Source organism: Aristolochia californica, unplaced genomic scaffold, assembly GCF_029961685.1.
Source record: "Aristolochia californica isolate CCGP_79_NKW_82.1479 unplaced genomic scaffold, dmAriCali1.0.hap1 SCAF_14, whole genome shotgun sequence".
NCBI lineage: Eukaryota > Viridiplantae > Streptophyta > Magnoliopsida > Piperales > Aristolochiaceae > Aristolochia > Aristolochia californica.
The window spans coordinates 11,539,481-11,564,705 of NW_027181815.1; the positions used below are offsets into that span (position 1 = coordinate 11,539,481).

General features: G+C 38.9%; 1 protein-coding gene across 6 annotated transcripts in view; it reads right to left on the minus strand.

Moving 5' to 3' along the window:
* Window positions 1-25,225, minus strand: part of LOC137949965 (phosphatidylinositol 4-kinase beta 1-like) — a 31,540-nt gene that overhangs the window by 2,954 nt on the left and 3,361 nt on the right. For 4 of the 6 annotated variants that reach the window (XR_011111912.1, XM_068796254.1, XM_068796253.1 and 1 more), the window contains exons 5-15: window positions 23,428-23,560; window positions 22,791-23,184; window positions 21,770-21,850; window positions 21,544-21,666; window positions 20,904-20,973; window positions 12,760-12,857; window positions 11,845-11,949; window positions 2,358-2,411; window positions 1,580-1,723; window positions 1,423-1,476; window positions 1,239-1,313 (exon numbers count right to left, since the gene is read on the minus strand). Coding sequence is in view for 5 of the 6 variants with exons in the window: in XM_068796254.1 (XP_068652355.1) it covers window positions 1,239-1,313; window positions 1,423-1,476; window positions 1,580-1,723; window positions 2,358-2,411; window positions 11,845-11,949; window positions 12,760-12,857; window positions 20,904-20,973; window positions 21,544-21,666; window positions 21,770-21,850; window positions 22,791-23,184; window positions 23,428-23,560 (1,331 nt within the window). In the remaining variant the exon portion in view is untranslated. Of the gene's footprint in view, window positions 1-1,238; window positions 1,314-1,422; window positions 1,477-1,579; window positions 1,724-2,357; window positions 2,412-11,844; window positions 11,950-12,759; window positions 12,858-20,903; window positions 20,974-21,543; window positions 21,667-21,769; window positions 21,851-22,790; window positions 23,185-23,427; window positions 23,561-25,225 lie in introns of those variants that run through there. The other 2 variants (XM_068796252.1, XM_068796255.1) reach the window with 2 other exon arrangements.

The following is a 25,225-nucleotide window of genomic DNA, read 5'->3' on the forward strand; positions in this document are numbered from 1 at the left end:
TCACTTCTTTTAAAGTATGAGAATTACTATATTTTTATTCACATCCTTAATTCCTCAAAGTATGTTATTCAATTTGTGTTTTTTAAAATCACTTCAAAGTAATGCTTATAGACCCACTACCTACAAAGATCAAGAACACGCACAACAACCAACTTAATTCAATTCGTTTTTTTTCTAAGTGATATTCCCAAGTGGTATTTTGAGCCACCCTTAAAAAGTGAGTACACTCACTTCATTGCCCTAAAATGAGCCAGACCGCCTTTAAATTTGAGCGGCCATTTCAGACTGAAGTTGGAGTTTTTGTCATCAGGCTAGGGATGATTTTTCATCTTTGACCATTATTTTGTGCAAGCTGAGTCTCTTGGTAAAGAACAAAGAGATCCCCTGCTTGCGTGGTAGAAGTAGAAGAAGAAATACAAGAAAGAGGTAACCAACAATGAACAATTACACGTGTTGAGGTAATCAAATTTTATGTGACTAGAATATCTAATTAAGAGAAAAATAGATGAGAAAAAGATGAAAACTACAAGCAAGATGTGAACAAGAACAAGATGAATGAAAGCAAGACAATTAGATTTTCTTTTTCAAGCTACACAAGATCAGAATTTTTTTTCAAACGCACAGTTTCTTAACCAAGATTATTTGCAAAGTGAAGTTAAAACACTAGCTTGAGGGGGAGTATTAAAAACACCCACATATATAGGGTGGCATTATGGTAAATAGGAAAATTCTTCAATAAAAGGTGCCTTGACTTTGTAATTATACAAGCCGGTATCCTATTAAGTCTTTTTTCTCTTAAGAGGTATAGCCCTAAGGACGATATAGATATTGTAAACATCTCTCTACAACTATAAATATAGTCCACTGGGCATAGGGAAGAGCATCAAGCTCTAGCCTCTTGAGCCTCATTCACCTCTTGGAATTCATCATTTCTCCTCTCTTTTTCTCTCCCCCATGAGGTCTTCTCTCCTCTTCTCCTCTCCTTCTCTTCTCTCATTACCTTGAGATCTCATAGTGTTTATGTGAAGGCCTTAGAAATCAACACTCTCCGAGAGGGAGGCTCACTTGTCTGTAAGTTTGCTATAGTAGCATACTAATGGCAAGCCAATATCTGCCCAAAGATCTTAAATATAGGACACATTTAGAAAAACAGCAAATTTGTGGTTGTACTTGGAAGTATACCACAGCTTAAGATTGCGCAAAGTTATTATTGATTTTAAAAGAACAATAAACATTACCTGCAGCATTTCAACCAGAAGTATGATACGTTCAGCATGTTTACGGCAGGTTAGAAAGCCTTGTATGCATAAGACCTGAGATGAACATTTAAAGAAAACAAAATGTACATTCAGCAACAAATTTTATAGTTTAAACCATGAGAAAGCTTATCATTTGCGTGATAACATGGTAAAAATTTAATACTTTAAAATAGTCAAAAAACTCGCTTGGAACACCCTCTGCATCAGAATCCATCACCTGACATGTAATATTAGCAAGGGTCAGCCATTGAAACCTGAATCCCCAAAAAATATGTAGTAAACATTGAAATGAAACAACATATGGAAAGATGGTATCTGACCTCAAGAAGCTCACGAGTTAGTTTAAATGGAGCACTTTCAAAATTTACACCTCCTGGCGAATTTGAAAGCATAAACCCAAAATCAATATGAATGATATGCCCTTCTTCATCCATCAATAAATTTCCATTATGTCGATCCTTTATCTACACCAACAACCACAAAAACCAGTAAAAAAAAAGTAACCAACTTGCAACCCACAAATCCTAGAAAAAAGTTAATATGCAGGTATGCACAACCCAAATTGTCATGCACGTGCCACAAGGAGACATTAAAAATACAAAAAAATCTAGCATAATAATCCTAAAATGGCAATTTCAGGCAGGACAAGGACTAACATGTTAATGATGAAAAACGTTGGCAACAAGGTCTACCATTTCTATTTCAGGAGCCATACTGGGTACACAAAGCTGTTGTGTACAGTCAATCCAATATTGGCTTGTTTTTAAAAAGTAGCACCTCATACCATAGTGAAACTTAAACCCGATACATCATACTAGAAACCCCCGTGTGGCCATTGAGCCAAAGGCCCAATCCACAATATTGATCTTAAAACTCATATGTGTAGCCTGATAAGTCACAAGTATCAGTGACACAGTGTGTCGATTTTTTTTTCTTAAAAGAAGTGCATAAGAACATGTAAAGGAGGTTGGCATAAATAATAAAAAAAGACCAAAAGATAAAAAAATAAAAACAATAAAAAAAGAAAATTGAAAAAGAAAGCATTGAATGTACTCATGGTACAACTAAGCAGAAGCTAAAAGAGAAACATTAGCTTACCTGTAGAAGGTAGCAAACAATGGAATATCCAGCCATACTTTCAACAAAATTTCTCTGTAATAACAAAATCAGTTGACCTCGTTGAACCATATCATTAGCTTAAACAGTAAAGCAACCAACAAGAGCAACTTGCTAAAAAAAACAAGAATTACTTCCAAATGCTTCTACAAGCCCTACGAATAGAGAATAAAACCAAATAAGAATGTTTACTGAGCAACTTGCTAAAAGAAACAAAAAAATATTTAAAGGTGTTTTTTCAGGCAATAAGGAATGAGAAGAAAAGCAAATAAGGAACTGCTACTGCACATTACAAAAACATTTCTGCAAATCTAGGGTTCCTGAATACATTTTTGTCTTTCCTTTCTTTTCATTGCAAGCTTGGTTTTCCAAATCCCACATATACCCAAGCAATTTGAAGCCAAATTAACTGCTAAATGCACTAAAAGATTGAACTGGTGGGTTCAAGTTGACTAGAACAAGATTAATTTGCATCTAGAAACAAAAACAAAAACAAAAAAAGGAATGACTTAGAAGTCCATATTCACTTCTGAAGCTAATGATATTCTATTTGACCATCTTGTCAAAAAACAGGGTTTTAGATTACTTGGCAACAGGAAGAACTGATGATTAACTTGAAATAACTAAGTTCAAATAAGATGGGACCTTCAAATTATACAAAGAAAATTACATGCCTCAAAGGTTGGAAGGAGAAATGACACTCATCAACCTCACAAAAAATGTGGTCCAGGTTATTGGAAATTATGGGTTGATACGATTCTCAAAGTCAACTTCTGTACACTAAGAAAACCACCAAACCAGCGTCCAAGGAATGCCAATCAAAGGGTAAAACAGGGCCAACCTATTCCAGACCCCTTGATTATGTTGACTCTTATCAAGGGCAGACAATTAGACCATATGCTTTGACAACAGAACTATCTCCATGCTACAATGGTCAAACAACTAAAGTATGAACTGAAGGATAGAATCTATGAGGACCCCACTCCTAAGATAAAGAGTTGCTGGCATTATCCAAAATAATGAACAAGATTTTGGAAGAAAGTATGTTGACTCACACAAGACGAATAACATTTTCAAGCACACTTCAGACTGCTTATAACACAAGCTTCTAGAATAAACAAGAGACAAGAAACTGAGAGAAAAACTCATGAATCGGATGCAGAATACATAACAGAGTTCCTTCTTATACTTTAAAAAATTTGAAGAAAGTGATCAGAAGAAGCCAATGCCTGAAGATTCAGCATACCAGCTCTCTAAAAAGGGTTCAAGAACATCAGCATTTGCTAAGATGAAACAATATATTACTTCCAAATTATAATTGCTTTCCTCAAACACCAAGGAATCTCTCTAGAACATCCACAAAAAGTTTGACAAAAGTTAAGAGGCAAGGAGGGTCACTTGTAGCTCTAACTTCTCTAAATTCTCCAAAAAATACAAACAAAAAAGAAAATCACTTTCTCATCAAGAGACAAATTAAGGGAAGCTTTCTTGTTAATTAGCTTACTTAATTTGGCATCTCATAATGTGCATGGGTGTGATATTTTAACCAACACATGTAGCCTTAGGAGTAGTTTTATTTTAGTAAAATTTAGCTTCCTTTTTAAAGAGTTTTAAGATACACAAATCCAAATTAGGATCAAACTTTGGAGCTTTTTGCTATATAACCCTATATAAACCTCTCTAGGATGTCAGAAAGGGGATCTATTATTTTAAGATGAGAAATAAAATGTTTTCGAGGGTTTATCACGTTCTTGAAGAAGTTTTCCAGTGTAAATCATTCAAGTTTTTTGGATCTCAAACTTCTCCAAAGTTTGAATCCAACCAAAACCATTATTGTGGCTGGTCTTTCTTTTGTTGGGTTACTTCATCCACTTGATCCATCACATCTTCATCTCTTCCCTTAAACCCAAAATATCCCCTTGCCTAGGGTTCTTTCACCTTTATTTTTTCCTTTGGACAGCAATCCAGGCCACTCGGTTTGATTGCTTTCCTTTTTCTTTTCACCATCGCAAACCCCACTTTTCATCAGTTGTTCTCTTTACATACTCTGCATCAGAACTGTGAAAATGAAAATATATAGGAGAAGAAAGAATGAAGGAGAAGATACAGAGCTGGAGAAAAAGATTTACATTGAATGAGAAGAGGATTAGATTTAAGGTTCCCTCTTCTCCCCTATTTACAACATAAAATAATGATAAAAAAGACGGATGTTCGTAGTCCTTTTAGACCATTGGAAATAAGATTCTGTAAGAAATTACTTTCCTATAAACCTAAGTAAATCAAAATTACATCTTATACTCCCCTCAAGCTGGAGTTTACAACTTCAACATGTTACATAGCATATCATAATAAAAACAAAATATAAAGGATAGAAAAAAAGTTCTCTTAAGTCATCAATCTCCTAAGGTCTACTCCTTTTTAAGTCTTCACTTCAACTTGCAAATAAAATTTTTCACCATCTTCAATCTTCAAACTTCCTTTGTCTTCAATACCTTTGGCTACAAATTCTTCAGCTTGCAATCTCTCTCTTACTTGGACATCCTTTGAAAGGTTGACACCAGTCAACACTCCAATGAAAAACAATACTCACCACCACTTGGAGCTCCTCATTATAGGCTCTTCCAAACACCTCTTTTGTTGTACTCTTTCTACTTCTCTCCCTCATGTTGGGGATCAATGATACCAAAAGATTCAACTTGCCCAAAACTAATATAAGAGAGCAAACATCACTCCTAGCCAGTCGACAAGACCCAAACACCAGCACCCTTAGGTCAAAGAAGAGTTACGAGTCACCACGCTACCCACTTTTAAGGGTAGCACCACTTTCACCCACTTTCAAGGATGCAAACCAACATAACTTGATTCAACTCAAGTTGGATTTGGGCACTCCTCTTCCGTCAAATAGTGAGTCTATAAGCATCGCGACAAAGTGATGAAAAATATAACCAATTGAAGAAATACTATTTGAAATTTCACAACCTACCCTTGAATATAAACTTAGATGTTGCCTCTTCCCCTAGACACATCCACACATGACTGTTAAGTTGTGGAGCCTAATTAACACCTTACGCTAAGTCGGTACGCGGATCGACCTTCGCGGTAAGATCGTCATGGGGGTTGGAAGGAGGGCGGGAACCCCCTCCCGAGGGCGCCAGATCCACAATATATTGATTGCGATAGTATGGAGATTTCACACTTGTAATCCGGTTGCCCTAATTTTCTCTTTATATTCAAGGGCGCCATTGTTAGGGTTTTATCACTTGGGGTAAGATCATCAGTTGCGGCTGAGAGAGGTTAGATAAAACACTTGTAAGTGTGCGATTCCTCTTGTAAACTATTGCATCCTCATAGTGGATTACTGTAGTGGCGGAAGACAGGACGTAATCTTACCTCAAGGCAAACCTGTATAAATCTTGTTTGTATTCTCGTGTTTGCTTTTTCCTTATTCTACGTTTATTATTATTACTCTCGTTAGTTTGGAATTAGGGCATCTAATTCCTAACATAAACCATCCTATGGGTGTGAACAAAGGAATTTTGACACCAATGAAGCCTATAGAAAACCAGAAATACAATCTGGAAGAAACATCAGCAGCACTCTTAGAAGGCAGCAAGAAGTAGACTGTTATGCACCTAGCCAATACTACCCAAAAGACCGGCCTGTCAGGAGCGGAAGACATAGGTACATAACCCAGGATCCCATAATCCCACAGTGGCACAGGATGCCCATAACATCACACCCCCCCTTCGCGAGCCGACGGCCCCGGCGGCTCACTCGACGTCACAGCAACACAGGCCCGACCCGGGTTCCGTTACCTGGTGTTTCCCCCGACCCTACCTGTATTTAAATCTAGCCTCTGCGCATTGGGTCGTTGCCACCGGGATTCGAATGCGCGACGGAGGGATGAAGCTCTGATACCAAATGTTATGCACCTAGCCAATACTACCCAAAAGACTGGCCTGTTAGGAGCGGAAGACATAGGTACATAACCCAGGATCCCATAATCCCATAGTGGCACAGGATGCCCATAACATAGACTCATGCAGCAAAGAGAGTAACAGCCACCATAAACAGGAATACAACTTCACGGTGGATTCAACATAGAAACTCCCAATAACTACTTCGATATAAAAAACACCCACATAACTTAGAAAGCTGCCTTATCAAAACAGTAATTAACTTGGGAAAAGAGTCTCATACCCAATCTGCAATGGGAGAATAACCAGATCACCAATTGGTCCACGAGTTCTATATTCACTCACAACCTTGCAAGCCATGAAACAGTACTTGCAAGATCATCAATTTCTGAAGATTCCAGGGCATCACCCTCTTCCCTATCCCCAGGGACAGAGGAACGATAGTCACATCATCAAGACCAACCAACCCAACACAACCTACTCTAACACATTCTTTCTGAAGATGGCATATTCTTAACAGTACTTTAATCTCCAGCAGCTTACCCATATTTCTTATTGTGAGTCCACTTTCTATATGCAGAGTCAAAAGAATCATGGTGACTCCTGCTGCTCTATTTGTTTGCAAACTCTTGACTTCTGGAGTGATGCAAATATTCCGAACCATCTACAGCATACTATGCCATTTCGTTCTCATCTTTCAATATGTAGAGAAATCACATTCAAGTTACGCAGCAACATGACAGACGAGCCAAAGACATATCCAGAATCCCAAAGAACAATTCAGGGGGGAAAAAAAGGATGCAGAGGTGGGAGCAACGATTGGTTGCAGGCATAAACAAGAAGGAATGCCCATCTTCAACAGCACACCGACTTAAATTCTCCTCATAAAACACAACTCTGCTGCTGTTTCAAAGAATTGGAGTGCACAATCCTTATGCTGATAAAACAACAAGCAACAAAGGACTTCCAACAAAGCCGAACCGGCCTTCAAGTATAAAAGGCTAAACCTCTATACCATTATTAACTGTACCAAGTGGCTTCCAACAATTGAAAAAGACAAAGGTAGACAAACAAACTCAACCTAAATTTGCATGATGGCAAAGAAAACAAGATAAACAAACAACCAACCAGCTGCAGTGTTGTTGTGTGCAGTAGCAGATTGTAATGGAGCAGTAAAAGGAAACATCAAACTGAAAGACACAACCGGGTTAGATGTCCATATAACAGAAGCAGAAAAGATAAAAACAGGGTCAAGTGAATTTTCCGCAAGACAGACCAGAACATTTACACTCATGCAAGAGACACAAGTGCACCGCAAGACAGACCAAAATAACACAATAACTTGGATAGCTGTAAACACTCAGAGCATAACTCCATAACTGCACAACCAGATACAAACACATAATTCAGGAAGCAAATAAGACCATGCATACACTTCCAGCATAGATGACTGCGAACTGTCAAAACAGCAATCTTCTGTAGCACTTGTATGCACAGACCAACAAGGAGGGCATATAGCTTATCCGAACCGAGATTAAAAACATAAAAATAAATAAAAACTTGTCTTTGAACGGAAAGCTTCAACATAGGCCAGGCAAAACAATGACGAGTAGAAGAGAGAAAAACTTGTCTTTTCCTTCTCCATGTCAAGATCTACCTACTTTGATACCAAGTGAAAATTCATGAACGTGTATAGGAGAAGAGAGAACATGGGAGAAGAAAGAGAACTGGAGAAAAATATTCATGTTGAATTAGGAGAGGCTTAGATTCATTCACTTGACCCTATTTGTATCTTTTCCGCTTCTGTTATATGGACATCTAACCTGGTTGTGTCTTTCAGTTTGATGTTTCTTTTTACTGCTCCATTACAATCTGCTACTGCTGCACAACAACACTGCAGCTGGTTGGTTGTTTGTTTATCTTGTTTTCTTTGCCACCATGCACAAAACTCTTATCTCCTAATTATAACAAAAAACAATGATAAAAAAGACATTAATGTCCCCACATCCTTTACACCTTTGGAAATAAGATACTGTAAGAAATTACTTTCCTAGAAACCCAAGTAAATAGAAATTACATCTTCTAACAAGAATCCTGACTCTTTCCCCAAAATATTTCTTCTTATTGTGATTCCATTTTTTGCTTTCAAAAATACTAGGGACGAAAAACTAAAAACAAAGAGGGAGGCACAATTAGTTGACTGTTCACAATTTTTCCCTTCTTTATCCTACAATGAACGGAGGATCACCCTTCTCTAGAATCAAATCATTTTCTTGTCCTTTGGTTGTTGTAAAGTGCCAGGTAATGGACAATGATTTTGAATATCCAATGTGCATTTGATCAAAAGAGCTCCCTAGGGAGAGTGCTACTTATACAATGCATGCAGCCCAAAAGTAGGAAAAGGAAAAAATGCAGAGGAAAACATTAACTTAGTCAATAAGGAAGAGCAGTTCCGACAACAAGGAATTGTTAGCAACCCCACTTTTTAGTGATATAATCAGCCACGCTATTAAAGCTTCTTAGAGTGTGTACCCAACATATCATCAAAGAGTGGCATATGTCATACGACTTGAAGTGATTTTACTCTCACTTTTCTTATGCCAGTTGGGCCTCATGAACAAGAGCACCAGCGTGAAGGGGAGTGTTGGAAGATGTGTCACATTATAAATAAATAAAAAGATTTTATACATCATTTGTAGCAAGCTGGGAATTCATGCTGTTCTCTCACCCCCAGTTTGAGGGGGAGTGTTGGAAGATAGAGCTCAAGCCCACACGACCAAGGAAGGCCCACATATCCAAGTGTGTTGGAAGATGGGCCCAAGCCCATAAAACCAAGGAAGGCCCACACATCCAAGAGATGTGGAATATGGGCTCAAGGCCCATAGATCAAGGAGAAAACCCACAAGCCCATACAATGATGCCAGTATGGTAAATAAAGAGTCATCTCATAGAAATGGCATCGATGTAATTAGGTTAAATTTCCAGGGTTAAAACACTAAACCCTAAGTTCAGGGGTATTATTGTAATACAGTAGTTTGATTAATCTATAAATTGAGCTTTAGGGGAAGGGTTAGGACACAAGTCCATAACCTCTTCTTCCTCTGGTTTTCTCCCAACAAGTCCCTTTCTCTTTTTCTCCATGAGCTAAATCCATGGAGTCCAGAAAATCAACAATGTTCAATTGCGATTGCTCCCACATACTACCTGGGTCTTCCTCTTACTGACAGCAGACCACGGATGAGTCTTTGGGCTCCGGTAGCGGCTTGAGTGACGCCTCTCCACTTCGAAGGGTAGGATGCTCTCCAAGGCTGGTAAATTAATCATCTTAAACTCATGCCTTGCGGGTATTCCCAACTACTTCCTCTCTTTCTTGGTTTGCCCCGCCTCTATTAGCCAACGCATTGACATGATCAAGAGACTTTTTCTAGTGGCGTGGAACTAGAAATGAGTTTCACAATCACCTTGTTAGTTGGGATGAAGTGTGTAAGCCAAAATCTTTGGGTGTGCTCGGGATCAGACGCACCAAGGAAATGGGGCATACTGTATTGCTCCAGTGGTTTTGGAAGCTCAACTCTTCCTCGGAGGCTTCGTGGAAACCAATGGTTACCTTCAAGCTTCGGCATCTTGGAGATATATGGATCATTGACGGCAATTGTCGTCATCTCTCCCCCATCTGGAAGGCCCGTTTCATTTGTTCTCCTCTTTCCACACTGCCATTCGGTTCTTTGTTGGAGATGGCTCCAGTCTACATTTCTGGACGGATTGGTGGTCAGGTGATGGCTCTCTTGTCTCGTCTTACCCACCACTGCTTCAACTCACCACCAACCGCAACTTATCTGTCTCTGACGCTTGGCGGAATAGATCATAGAATCTCTACCTTAGACGTGGCCTTACTGATGAGGAAGCTATTTCCGTTTGTGGCTTGATTGATAGTCTCGGTAGTGTTATGGTTCACCCTCAGACAGCTAACGGATGATTTGGCTCCCTAATGACAGTGGGTGATTCTCAGTCTCCTCGGCCTATTGTCATCTTATGGGATGGACCCGGCCACCCGCCCCACATCCAGTTGCTTTTGCTTGGCGCCTCTCAGCCCCACCAAGGTGAAGTTTTTTTCTTTGGAGTGCCTGCCGCAACAAGATCCTCACTGTAGACAACTTTATTAGGTGTGGCAACACAACTCCCGATCCTCTTTGCTCCCTCTGTGGGATAGCGGTTGAAACTGTGAGTCACCTCCTCCTCCACTGTGGCTTCACCTGGAAGGTCTGGACTTACATGATTGACAACATGGTCCTCAGCTTCTGCATCCCACTTGACCTGACTACCATGTGTCATTTCTCTTCTAGGACCCGCCTTCCCAGCCTGGGCAAGTTTCTGCTGGCTGCCTACATTGCTTTCGTCCCTTGGTGCCTCTAGAAGGAAAGAAACTCCAAACGGTTTGACTGTGCTTTCCGCTTTGCTATTGATATTTCCTTCACTGCCATAAGGCTCATATCTACCTAGATCCGCACGCGAAAAGATTTTGCCTGCCTCTCTTGTGCCCCAGTCCACACCAATTGGAAGATTATTGCTCAGATGTCTGCCCCCCGCCGAGTTGCTGTTTGGGAGCCTCCTCCCTCAGGATATTATAAGCTAAACTTTGATGATAGTGCCTCTGGGAACCCAGGTTTGGCTGGTTTTGGTGGGGTGAGTTTTTATCTGGGCGGCACTGCCATACTCTCTTACTCTGACCGTCTCGGAATTGCTGACTCCACCACTGCTGAGCTCTCCGGTCTCCTTTACGGCTTGTGTATTTTTCAGGACCGCTTCAGTGGTCCCCTTATCGTGAAGGGATACTCCAAGGTCATCATCGAATGGTGTTTCACTTCATCCTTCCCCCCATAACATCACTAGCAGATTTTTCTTGATATTTTGGACATTGTATCCAAATTTTCTTGTACTTGGTCTCATGTATCTAGATCAACCAATTCGGTTGCTGATTTATGTGCAAAATTAGGCCTCCCCCCCCCCCCCCCCCCCCCCCCCCTCAATCTCTTGTTGTTAGGGGAGGTCTCCCTTGATGTTTCTTCTCTTTCTTTGAAATAAAATTTTCAACATTTCAAAAAAAAATATTCTCATAGTTTAAACTTTTTAATTAACTTTGACCTTTCTTCCCTTCATAATCTTTTAGCCCTTGGGCTTGTTGCATAGGCCATGTTTATCTTCTGTATCATTCCAATTTTAATGGATGTCTCCCACCTAAGTGCTCTTTATTGTTGCTCCATTTTTCTCCACTATTATTTTTTCTTTTTTAATTGAACTAGCATATCAATCCAAAAACAAAATAATAAATTTGAACTAATAAATAAAGAAAAGAACTGAAATAAACTGCTGCATTTTTTGCCATCCCAAGGTTTTTAAGTCCACACTCCATATCAATGGCAAGGCCAACTACTTCAATAACACAAGTATTAAATAACAGCAAATGTGCAAGGAAAAAACGTAGATGTGTTAAGAATAAGGAAGCACAGAACTGTTAATCTGCTAAATAACTTTACTATTAGAAGTAATCATACCTGCACAAGCTTAAATGTTGGAGAGTTCTCCACATACTTGGCAACAAAAAAGTCTCGCAAACTGCTAATGTTGGGAAACCTACTTTTAATGGCATGAAGTGAAGCCTGCAATGAAACATACATGAATTGCGGGAGGAACATACTGAGCTCACAATCTAACCACCTATCTACCTTATAAGAATTGGGGGAGGAACATATTGAGTACACAATCTAACCACTTATCCACCTTCTAGGCTAAGCCAGTATTGGTGCTTTCATGCTATGCATGTAAAAAGCTTAAAGTTCCTCAAATAAACTAGGAAATGGTGTAGTAGTGGGAACCTGTTAGCAATCAAATTGAGTTATTATGTCTAGTTGGTTATCCTTAATCCATTTCAACCATCAACATGACAAAAATGCAACTGATAGGATCTGTTTCGAGAATAGTTTTTTTAGGATATTTTTTCTAGAAGAATGGTTTTTCTTTTTTTTTCTTTAAATCCTAAACTAAACCTAGCAGCCCAATCTCAAAAGTTAGGTCTGATTGGGTAACAAAATAATAACAAAAACAGTGTACTACAGCAAATGGCATATACTACAACAAACACCCATCAAATGTATATAATTGTGGTTAAAGATGTACATATGCAGATACAGCAACTAATGTTACTTGTATACGATAACGGTGCAATAACCGAGACTCCTTTCTAAGTTTACTCTGTGTTGTTTTTTGCACTCGGGCTTTGCAATAAAATCCACCTTTCTCAAGCCAAAAAAAAAGCTCTGTGTGCAACCAGAAATCGCTAAATCCAACCTTTCTATCACATACAGTACATTCTCTGCAGCCTCTCAAAAGGATGGCTGCCAGTATTCCAGAAAGGGAAAAAGAAGAAGAATGCTGAAGAGAGAGAGAGAGAGAGAGAGAGAGAAGCATACAGTATCAGGAATTGTTTCTATAAGGGCAGTGTATGAGGAGGTGACAAGGACTTCATATGGGCGCAACCATAGTGGAAGACCAGCTTCTTGGAAAATATCTGGTATAAAAGTCAAAAGTCAACATATAAGAACATATCCCATTTATGAAGTAAAAAGAAACAGAGCCAACAGTGGAGTAAGAAAGCTGAAAATCATTACAACAGGAATAAGAAGGATTAATTATCCAATGCCCCTTAAGCATACCGTAAGTACCCACACAACTCCTGGGTCCTAAATACTACAGCCACCAAGAACCTCAACCTGGGATTAATTATCAAATGTCCCTAAGTATACCATAAGTACCCATACACTCCAGGGTCCTAGATACCACAGCCACCTAGAACCTCAACCTGATTTATGCTCATATCCCTGCATTGCACTTCCATCAGTTAACTCCAATCATAAGATGATGTAATAAGTCTTTCGCAATGAGCCACTCAATCAATACACTCAGGTTAAAGATCACCTAAAACACCTACAATAAAATAGTGAACACTATAAGGATGCATGTTTATTCAGGTGAGTCCCACATTGATTGTCCAAACCCACAGTCAAAGAGTGGCACATAAGTTCACTTTACATAAAAGTCATAGTTTAAATTCAATGATGGTATTTCAGTCCTTCAGATTACGTGGATTAGGTCTTTGGCTCAATGAGGTATGAAAACAAAAAAATAAAAATAAAAATAAAAAACCATAACATGAATTAGGCCTTAGGCAATGCCCACTTGGGTAGTTTCCAGTGTGAGGTTATGGGCTCAAGTTTCACCAAGGGAGATGGGTGTAAGACTACATTCTTAATCTACATTCAAAATAATTCATCAAAAAAAAAAAAATCTACATTCAAAATAAATAAATATAACTGAAAACATATAAGAGAGAATACTAATTTTCATTATATCTAAATCTAAATGGCAGAATTTATAAAATAGCCACAATATATTTATGTACATAAGTGTATCTGTACCTATTTATTTGTATACATGTCAAAATTTACAACACGCGTCCAAGTTACCAATCCTGGTCATTCGAGTAATAGTTTTTAAGTTCTCCAATCCAATCCTGTGTCCCAAGTTCTTCAAGTATGATTCTAGGAGGTATGACAATATCTATTTAAACCCAAGGGGCATGTAGCAATTTATGCAATATACTGAGCCCTGAGGGTATTAAGAAATTGACCCTAAAAGGAATTACATAGAAGCCATATCTATGACATTCAACTGGATTCACTATCCAGAATTGCTTATAGTTCTTCTAAATTTGGCATGCATATAACAACCACAGTAACAATAAAATTTTACCAATGAAAGAAGAGGAATGTATCCATTTCTCAGTGAGTGCCTATTCCCCATCATTTTCAAGAAAAAAATAGCTCCAAGACTAAGTAACTTTGTTTGAAAATATAGGCTTATGACTAAGTCCTACGTTAGGTTCATCTAGAGGATATCAACAATTAAGTTTGCTATATCAGCAATATAGCCGGTCCCAAGTCCTTATAAATTAATGGCAAAAGTACTCTCCAGAAGGCTGAAGAAATCTTGACCCTAAGTAATCAGTGAATCTCAAAGTGCCTTTTTTGTAAGGAAGAAAAATTCTAGAGTAGGCATTTATTGCACATGAAATGCTGGATACATACAAAAAAGAAAAAAAGAAAAAAAGAAGGTATCATCCTTAAGCTAGATATGGTGAAGGCCTTCAATTGAGTCAATTGGATGTTTTTGGAATTCATGGAGGTGGAGGGGCTGGATTCAGGCTTGCATTTCATCTTCATCTTTTTCACTACTCATTAACGCTACAATGAAAGGTCATTAAGCAAGAAGACCCCCTCTCCCCCCTCTTATTCAACATAGTAAGAGAAGCTCTAAGCTCCTTTTTTTTCCAGCAAGAATGAATTTTGGGGTTCGGGTTTTCAGATTCAAGTCTATGTTCCATTGCCCCCAATTTGCTGATGATACAGTAGTATTTTGCAAGGGTGCAAGGGGCTGAATAAAAAGATACTACCATCTTTACATGGAGTAGCATCAAGTCAGAAGGTGAACTGGATTAAATCTGGTGTGTTTGGAATTAATTTTGATGAAAGTTAAGTGGAAAGCTTTGCTTCTATGCTAGAATGCAAGATGTCCTTTCCTTCCAGCTACCGTGGCCATCCTTGCTTCCATGGAAGACCAAATGAGAGGCTCTGCAACACAGTAATAGAAAGAATAGAAAGAAGGCTGACCTCATGGAAAGGCAAAAGTTTATCCTTAACAGGAAGGGTGACCTTGACAAAATCTACTTTGGCATGTCTAACAAATAATTTCCACTCTTCTTGCTCAGATTGCGGATTTGGACCTTGCCAAGGAACAAAGGTACTTGATTTCGGAGGAATATTCCTCCCGAGTCTCTCTCAACTCTAACCTCAATTATATCCTTCATCAAGAGAAAATCCGATGGAAACAACGTGCTAGATTTAAATAGTTGAAGGAAGTAGATGCCAATACAAAATTCTTTCATGTCGTGGCTTCGGCAAAGCATAGGTCCAATCGAATTACCTCATTATGTATTAATAATGAGGTAACGTCGTGTTGGACCGCGATCATTAATGTGTTGCTGAAGTATTTTACAAACCTATAATCGGAAGAATCCTTTAATAGGCCAAAATTGCAGCACATCAGATTCTCTCAATTATCTCCAATTGCTGCTTCTTTATTAGAGCTTCCTTTCTCGGTCGGGGAAATCGAGTGCGCTGTTCTAGGCATGGAAAGTGATAGAGCGTTGGGCCTTGATGGCTTCAATGGTGATTTTCTTAAAAGATTCTAGCCCCGGCTCAAGGAGGACACCTCAGAAATGATTCATGGATTTTTCAGAAATGGGATCACCTTCCGCAGTCTCGGTGCGTCTTTCATTGCCTTGGTCCCGAAGAAGGTTAGTGTTGAGAAGCCGAAGGATTTCCGACCAATCAGTCTCGTCACAAGCGCCTACAAAATCATTGCTAGAATTTTGGCTCATCGTCTAAAATTTTTTCTTCCAACTGTCATACACAAAGGGCAAGGTGCTTTCCTTAAAGGAAGAGAGATTTTAAACTCCACTATGGCTGCACATGAGCTTATCGACCATTTCCAGCGTAATGATGAGCCCTGAATTGTGCTGAAACTTGACTTAGAAAAGGCATTTGATAGAGTTAATTGGATCCTCCTTGACGAGATCATGGGAAACATGGGTTTTGGAGATAGATGGAGATTTTGGATCAAGAGTTGCGTGGGATCGGCCTCATATTCTCTCCTTTTAAATGGCACAGTCTGTGGATTTTTCAAAGGGTCCAGAGGTATAAGACAAGGTGATCCGCTCTCCCCTCTTCTTTTCAACAAGATCGGTGAATTTCTCTCCTCTATGTTTTACTCTGCAGTCAGCCTCGGATGGCTTCCTCCCATCAGCCCTCAAGAAGCATTTAATGCCCTATCCTCCAGTATGCAGACGATATTATCATATTTGGGATCGGTAACACTGAGGGAGCCAGAAAGATCAAAGCAATTTTGGGACTTTTCGAGGTAGCATCAGGCCAAAAAGTCAATTGGGGAAAGACCTCTCTAATGGGGTTTAATGTTAGACCTGAGCTTCTTGCAGAGATAGCTAGTATATTTGGTTGTACAACAAGCAAATTACTGTCCACATATCTTGGCCTGCCATTATTCAACGGCCGCATCTGTAAAAGTCTTTGGAATCTAGTGGTTGAGAGGATTGAATCCAGGTTGGCAACTTGGAAAGGGCGGTTACTTAGTAAGGCGAGGAGGCTCACCCTTATCAAATCTTGAATTGCAGGTATTCCAAATTATTCTCTATCTTTTATGCCTTGTCCTGCATCCATATGTAAGACAATGGATAAACTCAAAAGAAGATTCTTATGGAGAAGATCGAGTGATACTTTTAAATATCACCTGATCAAATGGAATGAAGTCTGTTTGCCAAAAAATTTGGGTGGCCTAGGGATTTGGAAATCCAAAGATATGAACCAAGCTCTGCTCCTTAAATAGCTATGGAAAATCAATACACATACCTCAAATCTTTGGAAGGAAATGGTTATCGCCAAGCTTGGAGGTATTACTCATTGGTGGATGTTAGGGGGAAATTGGAGAGGTTTATCTTCAATTTGAAGAGCACTATACCTACTTCTTCCAAAATTTCAGCTGCTTGCAGATTCTATGTTGGAAACGGTAGGTCCCTCAAATTTTGGGACGATATATGGATGGGGCAGGAGCCGCTACAGAATGCCTTTAGAAGTTTGTTTCTCCTATCCACCCATAGGAATATATCAGTAGCCGATGCTTTCGAGGGGGGTGGTTTGAACCTTCATCCTAGAAGAGGACTTTTGGACACCGAGGAGTTAGAGGCCAGTCGACTGATGGATTCAGTAACTGCGGTAAAAATTCGTCCTTTAATGGCAGATAAGCTCGTTTGGTGGCCAGAGAAAAAAGGCATCTTCTCAGTATCATCTGCATTCAATTTCATCAATAGTTGGAATGCTTCTCATCAGGATCATGAGATCTTTTTTGTTTGGCGTCTATGTGCTCCTCCTAAGATTAAATTCTTTATGTGGAGTGCTTGTCACGGCAAGATTCTCTCGGCAGACGTGCTTAGAAGAAGAGGTCATCCCGCAGTAGACCCCTTATGTCCTCTCTACAATATAGAAGCTGAGTCCACTAGTCACATTTTGTTTCAATACATCTTCTCATGGAAGGTGTGGATATCCATTCTCAGCATGATGGGGATTCTATATGGCGGCCGATTTGCTCTCATTCAGTAAATTGCTACTTCGTATGTCCCTTCCTGGTCTCAGAAAGTTGATGCTCTCGGCCTGTGCTAGCTTCATACCGTGGGGTCTATGGAATGAGTGCAACCGTAGAAGGTTTGAAGGTAAAATCGAATCAACAGATCGGGTGGCGGATCGAGTGGTAGGGCATATTTCTTCTTGGCTCCTGACGAAGAAGTCCTTCTCCTCATTTGTGGGGACTCCTATCAGTGAGAACTGGTTTAATTTGGCTAGAATGTACTTGAGGACAAAAGTCCGGACTATGCAAGAATGGACCCCTCCTGATCCTGGTTACCTTAAGTTGAACTTTGATGGTTCTTCTTTGGGTAATCCCGAACTCTCAGGATTCGGCGGGGTTATCTCGGACCACCTAGGTAAACAACTTTACTCATATGCCGGCCCTTTAGGAATCACAGACTCTACGTCGACGAAGCTTCACGGTCTCCTCAATGGTCTCCGTGTTTTCCGAGATAAGTGCACAGGTCCCCTCCATATTGAAGAGGACTCGAAGGTGGTCATTGGATGGTGCGAGCGTACATCCCCTCCCCTGTGGCGTCATTGGGACATTTTTTGGGAGATTATTGAAATTTGCTCATTATTATCTTGTATTTGGTCTCACATTCCGAGATCTGCAAATTCGGCAGCCGATGCACTTGCTAAAAACAGAGCTACCCACAATCCCTAGTTGTTAGGGAGATGCTCCCCTCTTTGTAATTTCTGTATTTTTTTGTTTATATATATACATCTTTTTCAAAAAAAACAAATTATTTCCTCTCACTGATCCATGCCCCTCAAGCATCATACACAAAATGGAAGCAATGCAAAGAAAATCTATATGATGGGGGCCATCTGATACTTTTCATTATCCACTAGTAAGATGGGATTAGGCATGCAAAAGCAAGAAAAATAGAGGCCCCTCTATAAAAAGGTTAAAACTGATGAATGAGGCCTTCCTCACCAAATGGCTATGAAGGTTTGCAACTTCAAAAGAATCATTATAGATTCAGCCAAAATTGCTGGTCCCCTGCAGTACCACCAGCGTACAAGAAACTTCTAGCAACTGGAAATCTGTAATGAAATGCCAATAAAAATTTCAGCCACACATAAGACTCCACATTGCAGATGGAAACTTAACAGCCTTTTGGTCAGATTTATGGCTAGGAAATTCCCCACTAAAAGTGAAATACCCAAGATTGTTCAACCTCTTGGTGAACAACAAATCTCAGTCAAAGAGAGTAGAGCAGGAGGTCAAAGAAGAAATGATTGGAATCTCCAATTTCGAAGAGGTTTAAGAGGTGAGGAAATTGACAGCATCACAGACTTACTAGCAAAGCTAGAGACAGTCTATCTTAACAACAGTGGCCAAGATGAAATTCTGCTCTTTGGAGACCATTGGGGACTTTCCATTGCCTCTTTATATAAACACAGATTGGGTTGTTCTCCTCATGAAGTGGCCAGAAAGATTGCTCTCCCGTGAAAGTTGATTGCCCCCTCTAAAGTGCAACGTTTTACCTGGTCAGCCACACAAAAAGATTCTTACCTGTGATGAGCTCCAAAAATGAGGCTAACCGGTCATAAACTCATTGTGCAAGCTCTGCAATTCTGAAGAGGAGACTGAATCATTTGATGAAACACTGCCTGTTCAGCTTCCAAGTATGGGGCCCCCTTCTAAACAAATTTCGATTAAATTGCAGCCTCCCACATCATTCAATGATCTCACAGATCAGAGCTTTTCTCAAAGCTGTCCTCACACTGGAATAATCCTTTGGACAGCCATGGTGGCAGCAGTCCCATGGATGTATGGAAAGAAAGGAAGAATCAAACCTTCAATAGAACGGCATCTTCCATGAAAAGTATAATTGAGAAGCTTTTTCAAACAATGTTAGTTTGGTATAAAACGTACGAGGGCCCCCCTTCAATTCCTATCTCCTTAATAAAAAAACATTGGAGACAACTTGCCATAATCACAAAGTATAAACCTCCAGCTCTCGTTCCTGGCTCCCTCCTTCAAGTGGTTAGCGCAAATTGGATTTTGATAGCAGTTCCTTTGGCAACCCAGAGCAAGCTGGCATTAGGGAAGTCATAAGGGATTGTAAAGTTGGTATTCTCTGGCCCTATAGGATGGAACTCAGCAGAAGCTGAAATCAATGTGATAAAACAAGGATGCAAGCTATACTTTGAGAATTTTTCAGATCTGTTAATAGTTGAAGGTGATTCCTCAATAGTGACAAGTTAGACGAAAGGTAGCTCAAAGCCTCATGGAAATTCATATACATCTACGAAGAAATCTTGGATATTTGCACACCTTGTCTGGTTTCGTTGCAGCACAAGTTAAGGACTGCAAACTCCATCAGTGATTTGTTAGCCTAGGAGGGCTCTTCTAGCCCAGCACTTGTAATTCAGTTCTCATTTCCCTTGTAAAATGATAAGTTCCTTGCAACATATTGTATTATAAACCTTCAAGTTTACTAAAAACATTTAACACTTTCAAAAAAAAAAAAAAAAAAAAATTGCAGGGTGAAAGAATGCCGCCCAATAATCCTTGTTGTCGGCAATTTTTTCCCCCTTTTATTTTTGGCCTTTCCTTGGGGCTTTCCCCTGGTTCTTTTCTGCTTCTCTCATTAATTAAAAAAAGTCACCATTTAAAAGAAAACAAAAGTTAAAAGTTTGTCTTGAGAATGCCTTCAGGATCCCATCAGCATTTCTTAATGCATTTAGGACTATAACAGTTCGCATGACTCCTCAATGCCGTCAGGATTCCATCAGCATTTCTTCATGCATTTAGGACTGTAGCGGTTCACATGACTCCTCAAACCTAAAAGCCAGTATCCAAAGACATCTAGCCACCTTCTACACGAATGAGTTAGAAAAAAAATCGTATCTTCAAAACCTTAACCTCAAGAAACCACTTCCTCATTAATCTTTGGCAGATAACCATATAACAAGGCAACAAAGGTATAGGATCCAAGAAAGACAGAATCAAAGAGACTAGGATGTAGACAAAAGGGAATTGAAAACTGTTGGTGCCAGCAGAAAACTGATGGACTCAAAACAATGAGTCAACATGAAATCCTCCTTGACTCATGGATGAGCCAATGAATTGCTTTTTTGCAAACAAGATCATTGGCCTCTATCCACAGCAAAGGTCCAGACTCCATCAATTTACCCCTAACTCAAAGGCATATTAATGTCCAATGAGACTAACTAATAAATTGAAAAACCCAAAGAAAATCTCAAACTCTTTTGAAACAAGGAATACAAAGAACAGGAAAACCAGTAAGAATTCAAATACTCAATTACAAGTATAATAGCAGACATACCATAAAAATGAGAAACAAGCTGCACTGCAAGATGCTCTTGCCTGCAATCATCTCCACTCTTGACAATAATCTGCAAAAAAAAAAAAAGTGAGTTACAAATATTTACAAATGAAAAATTCTGACAATTTGTGTCCAATGGAAAAAGCAGGAGACCTCACACAAGTTTGAAAGTTATTATCAGAACTCAATTACATGATCACAAAAACTCACTGGTTACGTAATGCCAGATTCTGGCATTTCTAGCCATGGCTAGATACCAGTGAAGTGTTTTTAGCAGTAGCAGTTTGTAAGCCAACCAAGTGTTAAGCACCTAGCCAATACTACCCAAAAGACCGGCCTGTCAGGAGCGGAAGACATAGGTACTTAACCCAGGACCATAACACCAAGCTACTGAACCTTGATTTAAGACACAATTTGGATCAATTATGGAACCTAATTTTGTTGATTTTTTAAATGGAAGATTATAATTGATTTAAGAATGACATAAGGTAGTGTACTGATATCAAGACAAAGTCTTGAGGCCCCATGAGTGAAACTGAAAGGCCCCTGTGGATAGAGGGAGAATCCAGCATAATGACTGGCTGGTGCGAGAGAGGCCAAATCTCCTTGGAGACATCGACCAGAGAAGAGAATTACTTACAGAACGCAGGTCCCACCCAGGTGATTTGCCATAAAGAGAAGCCTTGCAAATCCTCTCTCTCTTAACCTCCCAAAGTTCTCCACATAAAGCATCAGTAGCCTTAGGAAGACCACCATTTGCAACCTATCAAGGATTAAAAGTCAGCCTAGACTCACAAACAAATAACTAGGGGTTCTAGCAGCAATTCAACAGCTTAAAAAATGAATTTTGCGAGATTGGTGTCAACCTTTGGCTGTGCATCAGACGAACCCTGACCAGCCCCTTTTAATGGCAGCCCAGGCGGAGCCTCTCCTTTAGCTGCAGCAGCCTGAAGATAAATGAGTGCAAAATGTTTAAGCACAAAATTTGTCTTCTTGTATGTCATTTTTTGCATTTTCTCTACAATGAGAGAGAGAGAGAGAGTGAGAGAAAGAGATAGAGAGAATAAGGGGCAAAGAGAGCAAGGTGGAAGAGAGAGGAAACAAGACAAGAAAATAAAATATGATGATCTCAAACCGCAAAAAAACGAGTGAAAAAGCAAAATGAAAATTGTGAGAGTTACCATCGCAAATATACTAAATATATTCTGCAGGAGCCTTCTTTTTAATATCAAACATAGATGCAGATTATACCACATATCCCGATGAGACTTGAACTCAAGACCTCACACTAGAAAAGCACCACATGGCTATTACCCAAAGGTTCAATCCATGTTCAGAAGCTAAATGGAACTAGTTACACAAAAAACAAAAATGGCATGCCAACAGGCATTGAAGCATTTTGTATGCAATGAAATTGTTCCCTGCAACAACAGACCACTGGGATACTACCACCTTTGCAAAGTGTGAATCATCAAATTTGCGTATCTCATAATGGTGTGATTAGAATCTTCTGCTATTCAAAGGCGAACAGCCCATTCTATTACTTCATCTCCATGAGTCACATGCATGTTGTTAACCAACAGATGCAAGAAGAATATAGACGCTCGTAATGAACTTTTTTTTTTGTTTTTTTGGGGGCCCCAGCAGGGGGAATACAAACATGGGATGCAAAAGAGAAGACAAAAGATAAAACTACAGAAAATCAAAAAGGGAGGGAAGACCCATCTCTGTGTGTGGAATGAAACCAATGTAAGTTGTCTAAGGCAGTTCAGACATGAAAAATGCTAATAATTTCCTGCTAATTAGTATCCTAAAAGTGTCAAACCCCCTCAAGTAAATAAATATACATATTTTGGAGATAATCACATATCCCACTTAAAGGCGCACCTTTACTTCCTCTATAGCAATGGTGCTTGGGACACGGCGATGATCCTTTCGACGCGGTGGCTGTGGATCTTCAATGTCCTCCATGTTAACACCAGGGTCTGCTGTCAGTTTGATGCAAACCCATTCTCCACCTTGCTCCATTGTGTCATTATTATTCCCAACGGATAGGCTTACATGGACAAATTTCACCTTGGCTTCCCATAGCTGAGCCATTGCTTGGTCAATAGCTTGCGAAGCAGATCTAGACAACCTGTCAGTACCACTATGGTATGCATCATGTGAGTTCCACAAAGGATATGCCCATGGAGGAGGCTTTGTCAATTGTACATCACCATTTGCTAAAGGGATTCCTCCTCTAGACAGCTTTTGAATCTCAGATGTCCCTTTTGTACTGCTGACAGAAGAAAACACAAACACCAGAGATTATTTTTCTGAACCTAAAAATGAAGATTAGATTCGTGACAAATACAAATTCTCATATTAATGGCAAAGTTCTGAAAATTAAAATTCCTTCAATTGAGTTTAATAGATGGATTCTACCACCAACCAATGCTTGCAAGGAAGGATTCCACAAAAAATCCAGAATTACCATAAGTCAGCATATATACACTCAACTAGAACCAATTTTTTTGAATACCTTGGCATTTCACCTTTCAGAACCTCTACACAGATAAGGTAAGGTGCCTTCTCCCTCGAATTCAAAAGAACAGCTTCATCTACAGGTATGTGAGCAACTCGAAACATGCCCTTCCCCATGGGAAAACACACTCCTAAAAAAGGAAATGCATAAAAAACATTTATTATTTAAAAGATATAAAGCCAGATTTAAATTTTGAACCCTAAAAACTGCTTCTTTTTTAATAATGACATGCAAGGAGATTACGTTAAGAAACTCCCAGGGGAGAAGTTGCTTTTTTTAACCCTATGGACCACTAGAGATATCAATAAATTGCTTTTGGTCAAGCAGATATAAGATATCTTAGTAATTAGCATAACAAATTAATAGGATTATAGTTAGAAAATATAATAGTTATATGGAAAATAGCATTTGAGTTAGAAGCTAAAGTAAGTTAGATCATGAACAAGAAACATCAAGTTAAAGTTACATGTCCAATTATCTAACTAATCCAAAATGTACAACAACTCACTCTAATAGTTATAAATAGGGAGGTCTACCGCCAGAGGGATCTATTTCCTTTCTCTCAATCTTCTCATCTTCATCTAGTACCTCTTATGTTTTTATTTCTTCACAAATACAATGTAAATTTAAATACTTGTTCGGCAAAGCAATACAACAATGGTACCAGATAGATAAAATTCACACAACCTGGGATTAAAACTGTCAATGGCATTACCAACCGAAGCTGCAACTTTTATGGCCAAAAGACTCTCCACGGAGACCTTGAAAAAATCTCAAAGACATTTTTTAAAAGTTGTTTTGCAATGGTGAAGACTCTTTTTAACAGCAAACTCTCATAATATACTAAGCTTTTTATTTTGCACTAGCAAAACATGTTTAACCTTCACAAACTAAGAGCAAGAACTGGAAAATAAATAAATAATAAATAAAAACTTCCATTGAAATGCAGAGTATAATACTCATTGATGTATAAGTGATTCACAAAACATTTATCGATTAATATCAGAACCAAGCAAGCACACACCTTTATAATATTGTACGAAAATTTTGGGAGGAAAAATTGATGGAATACTAAACAAGGATTACAGAAAAGAGTTAGGATTATTGACAACCAACAACATGAAAATCACAAATATCATAGAATCAGAAAAATTACAGTGAAAGAAGCTTTCAGCACACATGAAGAAAGGATGAATAACATCCCTAGTGAGGTTGGGAAATGCATAAGAAAAAAAAGAAAGGCGGGTAATTAGGTGGTTGAGTAAAAAAAAAAAAAGAGTACAGTGGGCAATTGGGTAAAGAAAAAGAAAACAGCAGGTACTTGGCATAAGCGACAGATCATCTCAATGCTCTTATCTTCTCTTCCTTATAATGGATCACTTGACAGTCAGCATTCAAAAGAAGATTCTCATATGCTGTCTTTTGGATCCAACTTCAAATATATACATTAAAGTGTAGCAAATTAGAAGTACAGAGGCAAGCATTAGAATTCAATAGCTTTCACATTTAAGTGATAAGATTGAATAGATATTCACTTTTTTGAATTTATACACATTTTCTTTTTTTGTCAATAAAACACATTTTTGTATCTAGCAACAATACTGACATTGGATGTTAATCAGTTATAGTTTGTCCCAAACCCTAACAAATAGGACATAGAAATGCAAATAATAAGTGATTTCCTTTCGGATAGGAAAATAGTTTTAAAAAAATAAAATTTTCACATAATTCAAAGTCCCCAATTAGAGTATTAAATCAAATATACAGAACTTCCGCACTACAAAGGTGAGATAGA